Genomic DNA, 14,991 nt, shown 5'->3' with positions numbered 1-14,991 from the left:
ACCCATACCCCTCCCATCTTTATACCTATCCAAATTATTCTTAAATGTTGCCATCCAACCAGAGTCCACCACTTCCCTGGAAGCTCATTCCACAATCTCACAACCCTCCGAGTGAAGAAGTTCCCCCTCATGTTCCCCTGCAAAATTTCACTTTTCTTCCTTAACCCACGACCTCTAGTTCTAGTCCCACCCAAGCTCACTTGCATTTACTCTATAATTTACTATACCTCCATCAAGCCTTCCCACATTCTCCTATGCTTTAGGGAGTAAATTTCCAATCCAACCATTCCCTATAACTCAGGTCCTCAAATCTTGGCAACTCCCTGGTAAGTTTTCTCTGCATTCTTTCAATCTTATTGACATCTTTCTTGTAGGTAGGTGATGCAAACTCCACGCAATTCTCCAAATTCTCCTCACCAATGACTTATATAACTTTAACGTAATATCCCAACTCCTTTTATTTATGAAGGCCAAAGTGCCAAAGGCTCTCTTTAAGACCCTACTTCCCTGTGATACCACTTTCAAGGAATTATGGATTTTCATTTGCCGATCCCTCTGTTCTGCCATCCTCCTCAGTGCTTTATCACTCATCGTGTTAGTCCTGTCCCACTTTGTCCTCTCGACAGGCTACACCTCACAGCGGTCCAGATCAAATTGCATCTGCTACTATTCTGCCTATTTTTTTTCCAGCTGGGAAAGATCCCAGAGCAATCCCGTGCTGTCCACTACATCCCCAGTCCTAGTGCCATCTACAAATTCGCTGACACAGTTTAACATATCATCATCCAAATCAGACCCAATGCCAATCACACCACTAGTTACTGCCCTCCAATCAGAGAGGCAAACTTCCACTACCACTCTCTGGCTTCTCACACAATGCCAATGTCTAATCCAATATGCCACTTCATCCTGAATGGCCAGCGACTAAATCTTAACTAACCTCCCACAAGGGACCTTGTCAAAGGACTTGCTGAAGTCCATACGGGGAGGTAAATACACACAAGGTGCAGGACAAGGACATATAAAAACATAGATGATCTTCTAAATGGAGTGAAAATTCAAAAATCTGAGGTGCAAAGGAACTTGAGAGTTGCATGCAGGACTCCCTAAAGGTTAATTTGCAGGTTGAGTCAGTGGTGAGGAAGGCAAATGTGATGTTAGCATTCATTTCACGAGGGTGAAAATATAAAAGCAAAGATGTAATGTTGAGACTTTATAAAGCACTGGTGAGCCCTCACTTGGAGTGTTGTGAGCAAGTTTGGGCCCTTTATCTAAGAAAAAATGTGCTGGCATTGGAGAAGGTCCAAAGAAAATCATAAGAATTATTCCAGGACTGAAAAGATTATTGTATGAGGAGTACTTGATGGCTGTGGCTGGAGTTTAGAAGACTGAGGGTAGATCTCATTGAAACCTATTAAGTATTGAAAGGTCTGGAGAGAGTGGATGTGGGGAGAATGTTTCCTATAGTGGGTGGGTCTCAGGCCAGGGGGCACATTCTCAGAATAGAGGGATGTCCATTTTGAACAAAGATGAGGAGGAATTTCTTTAGCCAAAGGGTAGTGAATCTATGGAATTCATTGCCACAGGTGGCTGTGGAGGTTAAGTCATTGAGATTAATAACATCTTTTGCATTTTTAGGGTAGCCTGTCCTTGTCCAGCCATATAGATGCTATTGCCAATGCCTCTATTCCTCAGGATGTGAAAGAAATTTTCATATCCTTGTTGACCCTCACCAATCTTTTTTGTTGTACCTTAGAAATGATGACTGCAAGAAACTGCAGGGAATTGTGGAGGCAGCTCAGTATGCCATAGAAACCAGCCTCCCCTCCATGGACTCCATTTACACTTCTTATTGCCTCAGTAAGAGCCCACCCATTCTAAACTTTCTCTCTTCTTCACTATTCCAACAGACAGAGGATGCAATAGTTTGAAAGCATATACTGTACCACCAGGCTCAAGGACTGTTTCTATACCACTGTTAGGGGATGATTAACTGTTCCTTAGTATGATAAGATGGACTCTTGAGCTCACAGTTTTAAACATAAGAAAGTTTGCAGATGCTGGAAATTCAGAGGAGCACACACAAAATGCTGGAGGAACTCAGCAGGTCAGGCAGCATCTATGGAAATGAATAAATAGTCTACATTTCAGGCCAAGACCCTTCATCAGGACTGGATAGGAAGTGGGAAGAAGCCAGAATAAGAATGATCCACAATCTACCTTGTTACAGTGTCGCATCTTATTGTGTATCTGCTCTGCACTTCCTCTGTCACTGAAACATTTCATTCTGCAGTCTGCTATACCTCAATGTACTGATGTAATAAATTGTTATATGGACATAATGCAAGGCAAGTTTTTTACATTATCTCAATACATGACAATAATAAACTTGTTTATTATTGAGACGGAGACAGAGGCGAAGTTAAGATGGCGCTAAATGGTTAATCCTTTGCTTGCATCTTCAGAAACAGCTTGATTTCCATCTTTAATATCTTTATTTTTCCCTTTCAGGGTTCTTTTGAAGACCCTGACCTGGAGTCACACGCTGACTTCGGCTCTTTGTGGGAATGGGACCCGAACTTGGGGTTTCAAGACTGGCCATTGTTCAGCACGCTAAGGGTTCGGCCTGAGAGTCTCTCTCGTATTTGGAAGCCTAAGATCTCAGGGCTCTGGAGACGGGTGGATCGAGGGTTGGTGTCACAGCAGGAGACCTGTGTGTCGTTGGGGGAGTTGAAAAGTCTACTGCTGTGGGCTCGAAGACCCAAGATCTTTGCAATCTTCAGGCACAGAGCTCAAAAAAAGCGAAGTAAAGGACTTTTAACATCATAAACCAGTGAGTTGTTGTTATGTCTCCCCGCTCGCTAGGAAAATGGAGACACCTCCCTCTCCCTTATTAGGGAGAGAGAGCCTGCGGTATGTCGAATGCTAGGTGAAACGCTAAGTCTTTGGGGTAACTGCAAGTCTGTGTCTTTGTTGTTGCTTTGCTCACACTTGAGAGCTTGGTGGCAGTGCTGATGTTTGCTTTTTTGTCAGTTGGGGGAGGGGGGATCGTTGCTTGCTGCCACTTATGTGTGGGAGGGAGGGGAGCAGGGGGTCTTTGGGGTTCTAATGTTTATCTGGCTTTCATTCTTTGCGGCACTTCTCTGTTTCTGTGGATGTTTGTGAAGAAAAAGCATCTCAGGATGTATATTGTATACATTCCTCTGACACTAAATTGGACCTTTGAGCCTTTGAACCAATTTTTTTTTCTTTGTATCTCAGTTTTCTAAGAAAGTAAAGATTCACCAATGGAAGTGCAAGAGCTTCCCTAACAATGTTCCCTCTGATTTATAATGACCAGTGTGTGCAAAAATATTGTGCTGTGCAATTTTTTGTCTAGTGACAACATGTCCACACTGAATAATTTCTTCAATAACAACAGTATAAATAAGCCAGTTGTAAAATCTGCATATATAGAAACATAGAAAACCTACAGCACAATACAGGTCCTTCGGCCTACAAAGTTGTGCTGAACATGTCCCTATCTTAGAAATTACTAGGCTCCATGTACTTATCTAAAAGTCTCTTAAAAGACTCTATCATATCCACCTCCACCACTGTTGCTGGCAGCCCATTCCACACACTCACCACTTTGTAAGTAAAAGACTTACCCCTGACATCTCCTCTGTACCTACTCCTCAGCACCTTAGACCTGTGTCCTCTTGTGGCAACCATTTCAGCCTAGGGAAAATGCCTCTGACCATCCACATGATCAATGCCTCTCATCATCTTATACACCTCTACCAGGTCACCTCTCATCCTCCGTTGCTCCAAGGAGAAAAGGATGAGTTCACTCAACCTATTCTCATAAGACATGCTCCCCAATCCAGGCAACATCCTTGTAAATCTCCTCTGCACCCTTTCTGTGGCTTCTACATTCTTTCTGTAGTGAGCTGACCAGAACTGAGCACAGTACTCCAAGTGGGGTCTGACCAGGGTCCTATATAGCTGCAATATTACTTCTTGTCTCCTAAATTCAATTCCATGATTGATGAAGGCCAATACACCGAATGCCTTCTTAATCACAGAGTCAACCTGCGTAGCTGCTTTGAGCATCCTATGGACTCGAACCCCAAGATCTCTCTGATCCTCCACACTGCCAAGAGTCTTACCATTAATACTATATTCTGCCATCATATTTGACCTACCAAAATGAACCACTTCACACTTATCTGGGTTGAATTCCATCTGCCACTACTCAGCCCAGTTTTGCATCATATCAATGTCCCACTGTAACCTCTGATAGACCTCCACACTATCCATAACACCTCCAACCTTTGTGTCATCAGTAAACTTACTAACCCATCCCTCCACTTCCTCATCCATGTCATTTAAAAAATCATGAAGGGTCCCAGAACAGATCCCTGAGGCACCCCACTGGTGACTGACGTCCATGCAGAATATGACCCGTCTATAACCACTCTTTGCCTTCTGTGGGCAAGCCAGTTCTAGATCCACAAAGCAATGTCCCCTTGGATCCCATGCCTCCTTACTTTCTCAATAAACCTTGCATGGGGTACCTTATCAAATGTCTTGCTGAAATCCATATACACTACATCTACTGCTCTACCTTCATCAATGTGTATAGTCACATCCTCAAAAAATTCACTCAGGCTCGTAAGGCAGGACCTGCCCTTGACAAAGCCATGCTGACTACTCCCAATCATGTTATACCTCTCCAAATGTTCATAAATCCTCCCCCCTCAGGATCTTCTCCATCAACTTACCAACTACTGAGGTAAGACTATAATAAGGTCTATAATTTCCTGGTCTATCTCTACTCCCTTTCTTGAATAAAGGAACAACACTTGCAACACTCCAATGCTCCGGAATCTCTCCCGTCCCCATTGATGATGCAAAGATCATTGCCAGAGGCTCAGCAATCTCCTCCCTCAGCTCCCGCATTAACCTGGAGTACATCTTATCTGGTCCCGGTGACTTATCCAACTTGATGCTTTCCAAAAGCTCCAGCACATCCTCTTTCTTAATATCTACATGGTCAAGCAGTTCAGTCTGCTGCAAGTCATCACTACAATCACCAAGATCCTTTTCCATAGTGAATACTGAAGTATTCATTAAGTACCTTTGCTATTTCCTTCAGTTCCATACACACTTTCCACTATCACACTTGATAGGTCCTATTCTTTCACATCTTATCCTCTTGCTCTTCAGATACTTGTAGAATGCCTTGGGGTTTTCCTTAATCCTGCCTGCCAAGGCCTTCTCATGGCCCTTTCTGGCTCTCCTAATTTCTTTCTTAAGCTCCTTCCTATTAGCCTTATAATCTTCTAGATCTCTAACATTACCTAGCTCTCTGAACCTTGTGTAAGCTTTTGTTTCCTTCTGGACTGGATTTATTACAGCCTTTGTACACTATGGTTCCTGTACCCTACCATAACTTCCCTGTCTCATTGGAACGTACCTATACAGAACTCCACACAAATATCCCCTGAACAGTTGCCACATTTCTTCCGTACTTTTCCCTGAGAACATCTGTTTCCAATTTAAGCCTCCAATTTTAAACACAAAGTACACTGCAAATGCTGGGGTTAAAGCAACACATACAACAGGCTGGAGAAACTCAGCAGGTTGGGCAGCATCCATGGAAACGAGCAGTCAATAAGCAATCTCCAACTTCCAGTAATTCCCTCCCTCTCCCTTCCCCCATCCCAGTTTCACTCTGCCTCCTCCTCCAGCTGCCTATCACCTCTCTCATGATTCTGCCTTCTACTACCCATAGTGCTTTCCCCTTACATTCCTTCTTCACTTTTCCTGCCTATCCCCTCCCTGCTTCCCCTCCCCCACCCCTTTACCTTTCCTCTTATTGGTTTTTCACCTGGCACCTACCAGCCTTCTCCTTCCCACCCTCCCTCCACCTTCTTTATAGGGCACCTGCCCCCTCCCTCTTCAGTCCTGATGAAGGGTCTCGGCCCGAAACCCAAAAATTGTTTCCACGGATGCTGCCCGACCTGCTGAGTTCCCTTCAGCATGTTGTACGTGTTTGCTAAGCCTCCAATTTCCTGCCTGATAGCCTCATAATTCCCCTTACTCCAATTAAATGCCTTTCTAACTTGTCTGTTCCGATTGCTCTTCAATACTGTTGTAAAGGAGACAGAATTATGATCACTATCTCCAAAATGCTCTCCCACTGAGAGATCTGACACCTGACCAGCTTCATTTCTGAGTACCAAATCAAGTACAGCCTCTCCTCTTTTAGGCTTATCTACATATTGTGTCAAGAAGCCTTCCTGAACATACTTAACAAACTCCACCCCATCTAAACCCCTTGCTCTAGGGAGATGCCAATTGACATTTGGGAAATTAAAATCTCCCATCATGACAACTCTGTTATTATAATACCTTTCCAGGATGTTTCCCTATCTGCTCCTTGATATCCCTGTTGCTATTGGGCAGCCTATAAAAAAACACCCAGTAAAGTTATTGACACCTTCCTGTTCCTAACTCCACCCACAGAGACTCCGTAGACAACCCCTCCATGGAGTCCACCTTTTCTTCAGCCGTGACACTATCTCTGATCTACAGTGCCATGCCCCCACCTCTTGCCTCCCTCCCTGTACTTTCTTAAACATCTAAAACCCGGCACTTGAAGTAACCATTCCTGTCCCTGAGCCATCCAAGTCTCTATAATGACCACCACATCATATCTCCAAGTACTGATCCATGCTCTAAGCTCGTCCGCTTTGTTCACAACACTTCTTGCGTTAAAATAGACACATCTCAAACCGTCGGTCTGAGTGTGTCCCTTCTCTATCACCTGCCTATCCTCCCTCTTGCGTTGTCTACAACCTTTCACTCTTTGTGAGCTAACCTACTCTTCCCCAGTCTCTTCAGTTCAGTTCCCACCCCCCAACAATTCTAGTTTAAACTCTCCCCAGTGGCCTTAGCAAACCTCCCCGCCAGGATATTGGTCACAAAGTCGACATTGACAACGCCATCCGGACAGAAACTGGGAAAGGAAATGTGATTGTGTACGATTGTGAAATATATTTAATATGCCTAACTACTGAGCGCAGTTTAAATTCTTTTGTGCACACACCTTAGAGGGAACACTGTTCCTTAACCAATGCTCATTTGCCTGTAGACAGTCATTATCTGTGTGATATGTAGAAGGAGTACCCCAGTGTCAGAACCTCTAGTTGAACTCTGTCTTTTTGTGTGTTTTCCCCAAGCTGTCAGTCTGTGGTTTTGTATTGCCACATGCTCCTGTCCGCTGCTCCTGCTCTGCTCCAGCCCCTGTATCACTGAGTACTCCGTCTCTCATCTGTTTCTCATTATTACCTGTATTGCTGCCACTGTGTCTCATTGTGTTCCACCTATCATCTGCCTCTCTGTTTATTGCTCAGTGTATTTCAGTCCTGTATTTTCACCAGTTTGTTGACAGATTGTGCCAGTGAATTTTCCTGAGCCTTTCCAGCATTTGTATCTGCACTCTGTCTGAATGTCGACACTGCCTGTTTCCTGATTCTGGTTTTAGGATTTCTCTAGATGTTTTGATCTCTGCCTGAACTTTGACGCCGACTTTGTTTGCACCTTGGGGTTTGTTACTCAATTAATACCACTGTGTGCACAGTACTGGGTCTGCGATTGGATCCCAGCTCCAGCGTCCTGACACCCAGATAATGATATGCTGTAAACAACCATTCAGGAGAGATTTGATAGGAAAGTTCAAAATCCTCTGGGAGCTTGATAAAAAGAGAAACTCCCTCCATTATCAGGAGGATCAGTAAGGGGAGAGTGCAATGGGAACAGAAAAGGAAAAAGCACAAGATCACCTGGAATTCAGACAGAAAGGATGGTGGAAGCAGATTAATCAAAAACGGCCAAAAGGCAATTTGAGGAATACTTGAAAAGGCAAAACATTTTTTATTATAGAGTAGGAGTGTAGGGCAAGGTGGATTGATCTTTCGAAGAGATTGCATAGGCAGAATGGTTCCTCCTCTTTGGAGGATGAATGACTGAATTATTAATTTGTCCAAGGCAGAGACAGACTTTTGATTAATACAAAGTACAGATCAGAGCAGGACTGAACTTATTGAAGGGCAGAGCAGGTTTGCTGAGCCTACACTGCCATTTAGAACAGTACAACATAGAAACAGGCCCTTCACCCACAATGCCAAATTAAACAAATTCCTTCTGCTGCATGTAATCCATATTCCTCCATCCCTTGCATACACAGTATGGGCCCATAGAAAAGCTTTTTGAATGCCACTATCTTGTCTGTTTCCCCGACAGCCCATTCCAGGCACCTACTGTTCTATGAACGTATTGCTATGCGTATTCCCTTTAAATCTCCACAATCTCACTGTGAGGCTGTGCCCTTTGGTATTGACATTCCACCTTGGATTTATGGTTATCTCTGATCATTCTATAAACCTCTATTATATCTCCCCCCAGACCCTACACTCCAGAGAAATTTTTTCATTCTTATGACAGATAATAAGCAGAAACTGATGAAGGAGGGGAAGAGTGGAATTTACTAAGAGTAAAACAGAAAAGGAACTGACTAACCCTTAATTCACTTCAGTTAACACTAATTGTAAACTAGCAAGTGCTTACCTACAGAAGTTAGCATAGTAACCCTGAGGTTCCAGGATCCAGTGATTTAACTCTGAAGACCGTAAGCTCACAAACCACTGGTGCAGGCTGCACTCTCCAGGAGTAGCTCTGCGAGGAAGATGGCTCCTCCTCCATCCACTAGTGCACTGTTGACTACTCCTGCTGCCACGTAAATTAGCAATTTTGTTCCTTTCAGATAGTCCCACCCGATAGGTGATGAGAAGTGGTTCATCCTGAGAACTTGTGTTGAGACAGTAGAGATTCTGAGTGAGGGCATCATGTAATACCAGACTGCCACTATCATCAGTAAACTGAAACTGGAATCCTATCAGATCCACCCTCCACTCTCTCAGAATGATGGAAACATTGAACGTGTCATAGCCAGAGGAAGGCAGTTCACTTAGATTCAATATCTTCTTGTCTAGTGGATCACTGATGGACAGGTTGTTCTCGTCAAAACCAATTGTATGTATTGTTACATTGATCATCAGTGACTTTGGATGCAAGGTTCTCCGCAGTAGCACCAACTCTGCTGCCAACATGGAGGGCTTGAGGCTGGAAATGTTAAACCACAACCATCCAGGATTGTCATATTCAGGAACTAAAATAAAGATAGGCAAAAAATATTTGAAACATACTGGTATGATATATTTCTGATTCTGTTATTAATATTTCCCTTTTGTTCCACTTTTCAGTACTTCTTCCGTTCTGATGCTTTACAAGCATAGTTTATAAATGCAACTAGTTGATATTGTTGGCAAAATGTTTGTAATTGTGTTAAATTTGTTTACTCTTTTCTCAAAAAAAATTTGAGAAATCAATGGATTATTTTAAAACAACTCAAGGGTGGAGCAAAATTTGCAAGTGAATTCTCTCTGTATCTTGACCAAGCATTTCAATCTCTATCATGTTTTGGCTGTGAATGACCTTTTTCTCAGATCACCAGCAGTATATTGATCAGAATTTCTGCTTTGATTCCTTTAGCTATTTCTCAATGATCACTATCCTGTCAATATTGTGGCCAAAAGTCCCTGAAGTGACAAAGGAGATGCAAGGAATGCTTGCCTGCATTAGCCAGAAGAAGAAGAAGAAGAATAGCCCTTTACTCGGCAGTGGAGTTATTGTGGCACTGTCATGATGGTGTTTCCGTAACAAGCTATTCTTGTTTTTACGATGCCAAGTTGCTAGCTCGATGCTCAACCCGACTTGGATTTCAACTCGGAAACCTTCGCTCCGGAGTCTGGCACTGATATTATTGCACCACCAAGCAGGACATTAGTCAGGGGATAGAGTACAATTGCAGGGAACTGTCTACTAAGCTTTATAAAACATTGCATTGGCCTCACTTGGACATATGGTCTGCAGTTCTCTTTGTAATGCTATAATGATGATGAGATTGCAATGGAGAGGGTGTGGATTCACCAAGATATTGTCTGGGATGTAATATTTCAGTTAGAAGGTGTGTTATGTGTGTACATAATGGAAAAACTTCCTTTCCCAGCATACAATGTGGGCAGTTCACCCAGAACCAGAAGTGACATTGGTGAACTGGACACACATACACTATTGGCAGGCTGAAGGTCCTGAGTAAAATATGGTCAAGCCGAAGCCATTCTGTAAATATAATAATTCTAGTCCACACAAGTTTGTCTTTGTTAAAGAACAAACATAATATAGTGTCAGAAGTTGGCATGAGGTCTAAATACCTCATAACTGAACACTGTAAGTGACTAGGAAAAGAGTGACCAAGAGATTAACGCTGACACACAGGCCTATGTTGACATGATTGTCACCTCTAATCCTCTATCTCCCGATAGAACAGAGCAGATCAGGACAGCAGCAGGGTCAGATGAAACAATGGAAGTACTCAAAGATCCAATACAGAAAGGATGACCAGCAACTAAGAATGACTATCCAATGTGTATATGGGATTATTGGGCATGCAGAGCTGAACTGTCAGTAGTGGAAGATATGGTCTTCAAAGAGTACAGGTTTGTGATTCCAGTGATGCTACACAACGAATTGCTCCAGAAGATACACAAAGGGCATCTTGGTGAGGAAAAAGGTAAACATAGAGCGCATGAAGGGATGTAACTGGCCAAGAGTGAACCAAGACATCAGCCAGACCACTGCTTCATGTGGGATATGCCTTACCTACAGACCAAAGCAGCAAGCAAAACCATATACGCCCCACTCTGTACCAGACAGGTCGTACTTCAAAATTGGAGTGGATTTGTTTGATTGTAATGGGAAGAGTCATATTGTTGCAACACAAAATGCTGGAGATACGCAGCGGGCCACGTGGCATCTATGGAAAAGAATACAGTCGACATTTTGGGCCGAAGTACAGTCCTGCCGAAGGGTTTTGGCCTGAAACATCAACTGTACTTTTTTCCATAAATATGGCATAGATAAGGCATGGAATTCCATCGGAAGTGGTATCAGACAATGGTCCTCAATTCTAGAGCTGTGAATTCAAGTCCTTTGCCAGTGAGTGGGGCTTTTGACATGTAACTTCAAGTCCACATCATCTAAAATCTAATGGCCTAGCGGACAGTTTGGCCAAGGTAGTGAAAGGTCTCATGAAGAAAGTGCAAGATGGATGAGAAGATTTCCACAAAAGTCTAATGATTTACAGAAGTGTGCCACTACAGAATGACCTTTCACCAGCCCAAATGCTGCTGGGTTGACGTGTACACACTAACATTCCAGTGCTCAAAAGCCTGTTGACGGCGAAAGGAGCACACAAGGTCAAATCGGCTAAAGTAAAAGGGAAGGGGAAACAGAAAGAGTATCACGACAAGACTGCGAAAAGCCTGCAGTCCTGAAGCCTGGAGATCAAGTATGAATCCGAGATCACAATTCTAGCACGTGGTCTGTGCAAGGATATGTGCAAGAGGAAGTTGCTCCACATTCCTACCAGATCCAGACAGAGCAAGAAACACCTCTGAGAACGAAACTATAGAACCATAGAACACTACAGCATAGTACAGGCCCTTCAGCCCTCCATGTTGTGCCAACCCATATAAGCCGTAAAAAAAATACTAAACCCACACTACCCCATAACCCACCATTTGTGGATCTACATCCACAAGTTCCATTTCACAGCTGTGACATGTCACCCGTCAGTACCCCAAGGGGACCGGGAGATGTAAAGAATAAACTTGTTGTTCAGAATTCTCAGAAAGACACAAATGCATCAAACACAATGAATACACCCGTGGACACATAGAACAGACCAAAAAGGGTCATTAACCTCAAGAGTTGTTGAGTGAATAAAAGACTATATTTACTTATTACAATTGAAGATAATGTAAATATCTTTGTTGGAAAGCATAGTTGTGTCTTGCAGGTTTATGAGGACATAATTTTGATGTGTTTTTCTTTCAAGAGGGAAGATGTGTTATTATGTGTGTACATAGTAAAGAACTGCAGTTCCCAGTATGCAATGTGGGTTGTTCAGCTGGAACTGAAAGTGGCGTTGGTGAACTGGGAGCCTGTGCTAAATTGTGAAGCCAGAAGCCATGACTGTCTCCTGTTAATAAACGCTTTAGCATTTGAAAACCCACACAAAGGCTGTCTTCTTCTGAGAACAAACATAACACTGCCAGGGGAAGTGATGGAGGCAAATGAAGTGTTAATGTTTAAACTGTATTCAGAATGGGCAGGTAATAGATGGATATAAACCACGTGCAGGCAGATGGGGCTAGTTTAAATTCACACCAAGTGTTTGTCTTAATAAGGCATTGTTCTCTTGGACACATGAACATTAGTTTAATGCAAGGACTAAGAGACTTGGGGGGGGGGGGATCGGAGGAAAAATATTTTTACGTGGGAGTGGTTGAAATCTGGAAGATGGTACATCTGAAATTAGTAGTATCAGATTATCTGAACATTTAAGAAGCATCTGGATGAGTACCTGAACCACAAAGGCAAAGCAGGCTGCAAGCAAAGTCCTACTAAATTGGACTTGTGTAGATGGGCATTGACAAAGTTAGGTAAAGGGCTCTTTACTGAGCAGTATGGTTCTATGACTGTACCACTGCTACAGGTCGAAGGTTATTTCATTTTTGCTCAGTGCATTAATTGTGTGAGTTCAAGCTGATAGCAGGAAAAACTGCTCACTGCCTATCCGCACTGTAATAATTTGCCCAGGTAACGCTCCTCACAGCCTATCCCCACTGTAATCATTTGCTCAGGGAACACTGCACACTGCCTATCCACACTGTAATCATTTCCCCAGGGAACACTGCTCACTGCCTATCCACACTGTAATCATTTCCCCAGGGAACACTGCTCACAGCCTATCCACACTGTAATCATTTCCCCAGGGAACATTGCTCACTGCCTATCCACACTGTAATCATTTGCCCAGGTAACGCTGCTCACTGCCTATCCACACTGTAATCATTTCCCCAGGTAACACTGCTCACTGCCTATCCGCACTGTAATCATTTCCCCAGGGAACATTGCTCACTGCCTATCCACACTGTAATCATTTGTCCAGGTAACGCTGCTCACTGCCTATCAACACTATAATCATTTCCCCAGGGAATAATGCTCACTGCCTATCCACACTGTAATCATTTGCCCAGGTAATGCTGCACACTGCCTATCCACACTGTAATCATTTGCCCAGGTAACGCTGCTCACTGCCTAACCACACTGTAATCATTTCCCCAGGGAACACTGCTCACTGACTATCCACACTGTAATCATTTGCCCAGGTAACGCTGCTCACTGCCTAACCACACTGTAATCATTTCCCCAGGGAACACTGCTCACTGCCTATCCACACTGTAATCATTTCCACAGGGAACACTGCTCACTGCCTATCCACACTGTAATCATTTGCCCAGGGAACATTGCTCACTGTCTATCCACACTGTAATCATTTCCACAAGGAACACTGCTCACTGCCTATCCACACTGTTATCATTTGCCCAGGGAACATTGCTCACTGTCTATCCACACTGTAATCATTTGCCCAGGTAACACTCCTCACAGCCTATCCACACTGTAATCATTTGCCCAGGGAACACTGCTCACTGCCTATCCACACTGTAATCATTTCCCCAGGAAACACTGCTCACTGCCTATCCACACTGTAATCATTTCCCCAGGTAACGCTGCTCACTGCCTATCCACAATGTAATCAGTTGCCCAGGAAACACTGCTCACTGTCTATCCACACTATAATCATTTCCCCAGGAAACACTGCTCACTGCCTATCCACACTGTAATCATTTGTCCAGGTAACGCTGCTCACTGCCTATCCACAATGTAATCAGTTGCCAAGGGAACACTGCTCACTGCCTATCCACACTGTAATCATTTGTCCAGGGAACACTGCTCACTGTCTATCCACACTGTAATCATTTCACCAGGGAACACTGCTCACTGCCTATCCACACTGTAATCATTTGCACAGGGAACACTGCTCACTGCCTATCCACACTGTAATCATTTCCCCAGGGAACACTGTTCACTGCCTATCCACACTGTAATCATTTCCCCAGGGAACACTGCTCACTGCCTATCCACACTGTAATCATTTGCTCAGGGAACACTGCTCACTGCCTGTCCACACTGTAATCATTTGCCCAGGGAACACTGCTCACTGCCTATCCACACTGTAATCATTTCCCCAGGGAACACTGTTCACTGCCTATCCACACTGTAATCATTTCCCCAGGGAACACTGCTCACTGCCTATCCACACTGTAATCATTTGCTCAGGGAACACTGCTCACTGCCTGTCCACACTGTAATCATTTGCCCAGGTAACACTGCTCACTGCCTATCCACACTGTAATCATTCCACCAGGGTACAGTGCTCTCTGCCTATCCACGCGGTAAACATTTGTCCTGGTAACTCTGCTCACCTCCTATCCACACTGTAATCATTACACCAGGGAATAATGCTCACTGCCTATCTACACTGAAAGCATTTCCCCATGGAACACTGATCACTGCCTGTCCACAATGTAATCAATTCCCCAGGTAACGCATCTCACTGCCTATCCACACTGTAGAAATTTGCCAAGGAAAATCTGCTCACTGCCTAATCACAGTGTAATCATTTCCCCAGCGAACACTGCTCACTGCCTATCCAGAATGTAATCATTTCCACAGGGAACACTGCTCACTGCCTATCCACAGTGTAATCATTTGCCCAGGTAACGCTGCTCACTGCCTATCCACACTGTAATCATTTTCCAAGAGAACACTGTTCACTGCCTATTCCCACTGTAATCATTTCCCCAGGGAACACTGCTCACTGCCTAACAATACTGTAATCATTTCCCCAGGTAACGCTGCTCACTGCCTATCCACACTGTAATCATTTCCACAGATAACGCTGCTCACTCCCTA

At 43.8% G+C, this 14,991-nt stretch overlaps 1 protein-coding gene across 1 annotated transcript in view; it reads right to left on the bottom strand.

Moving 5' to 3' along the window:
• Nucleotides 1–14,991, bottom strand: part of LOC140714083 (bone morphogenetic protein 4) — a 270,592-nt gene that overhangs the window by 20,971 nt on the left and 234,630 nt on the right. The window contains exon 2 of the mRNA XM_073024811.1: nt 8,617–9,217. Within this exon, the coding sequence (XP_072880912.1) occupies nt 8,617–9,217 (601 nt within the window). The remainder of the gene's footprint in view (nt 1–8,616; nt 9,218–14,991) is intronic.

The sequence above is a fragment of the Hemitrygon akajei genome, chromosome 2 (assembly GCF_048418815.1).
Source record: "Hemitrygon akajei chromosome 2, sHemAka1.3, whole genome shotgun sequence".
NCBI lineage: Eukaryota > Metazoa > Chordata > Chondrichthyes > Myliobatiformes > Dasyatidae > Hemitrygon > Hemitrygon akajei.
This window is presented reverse-complemented; position numbering and strand designations above follow the sequence as displayed.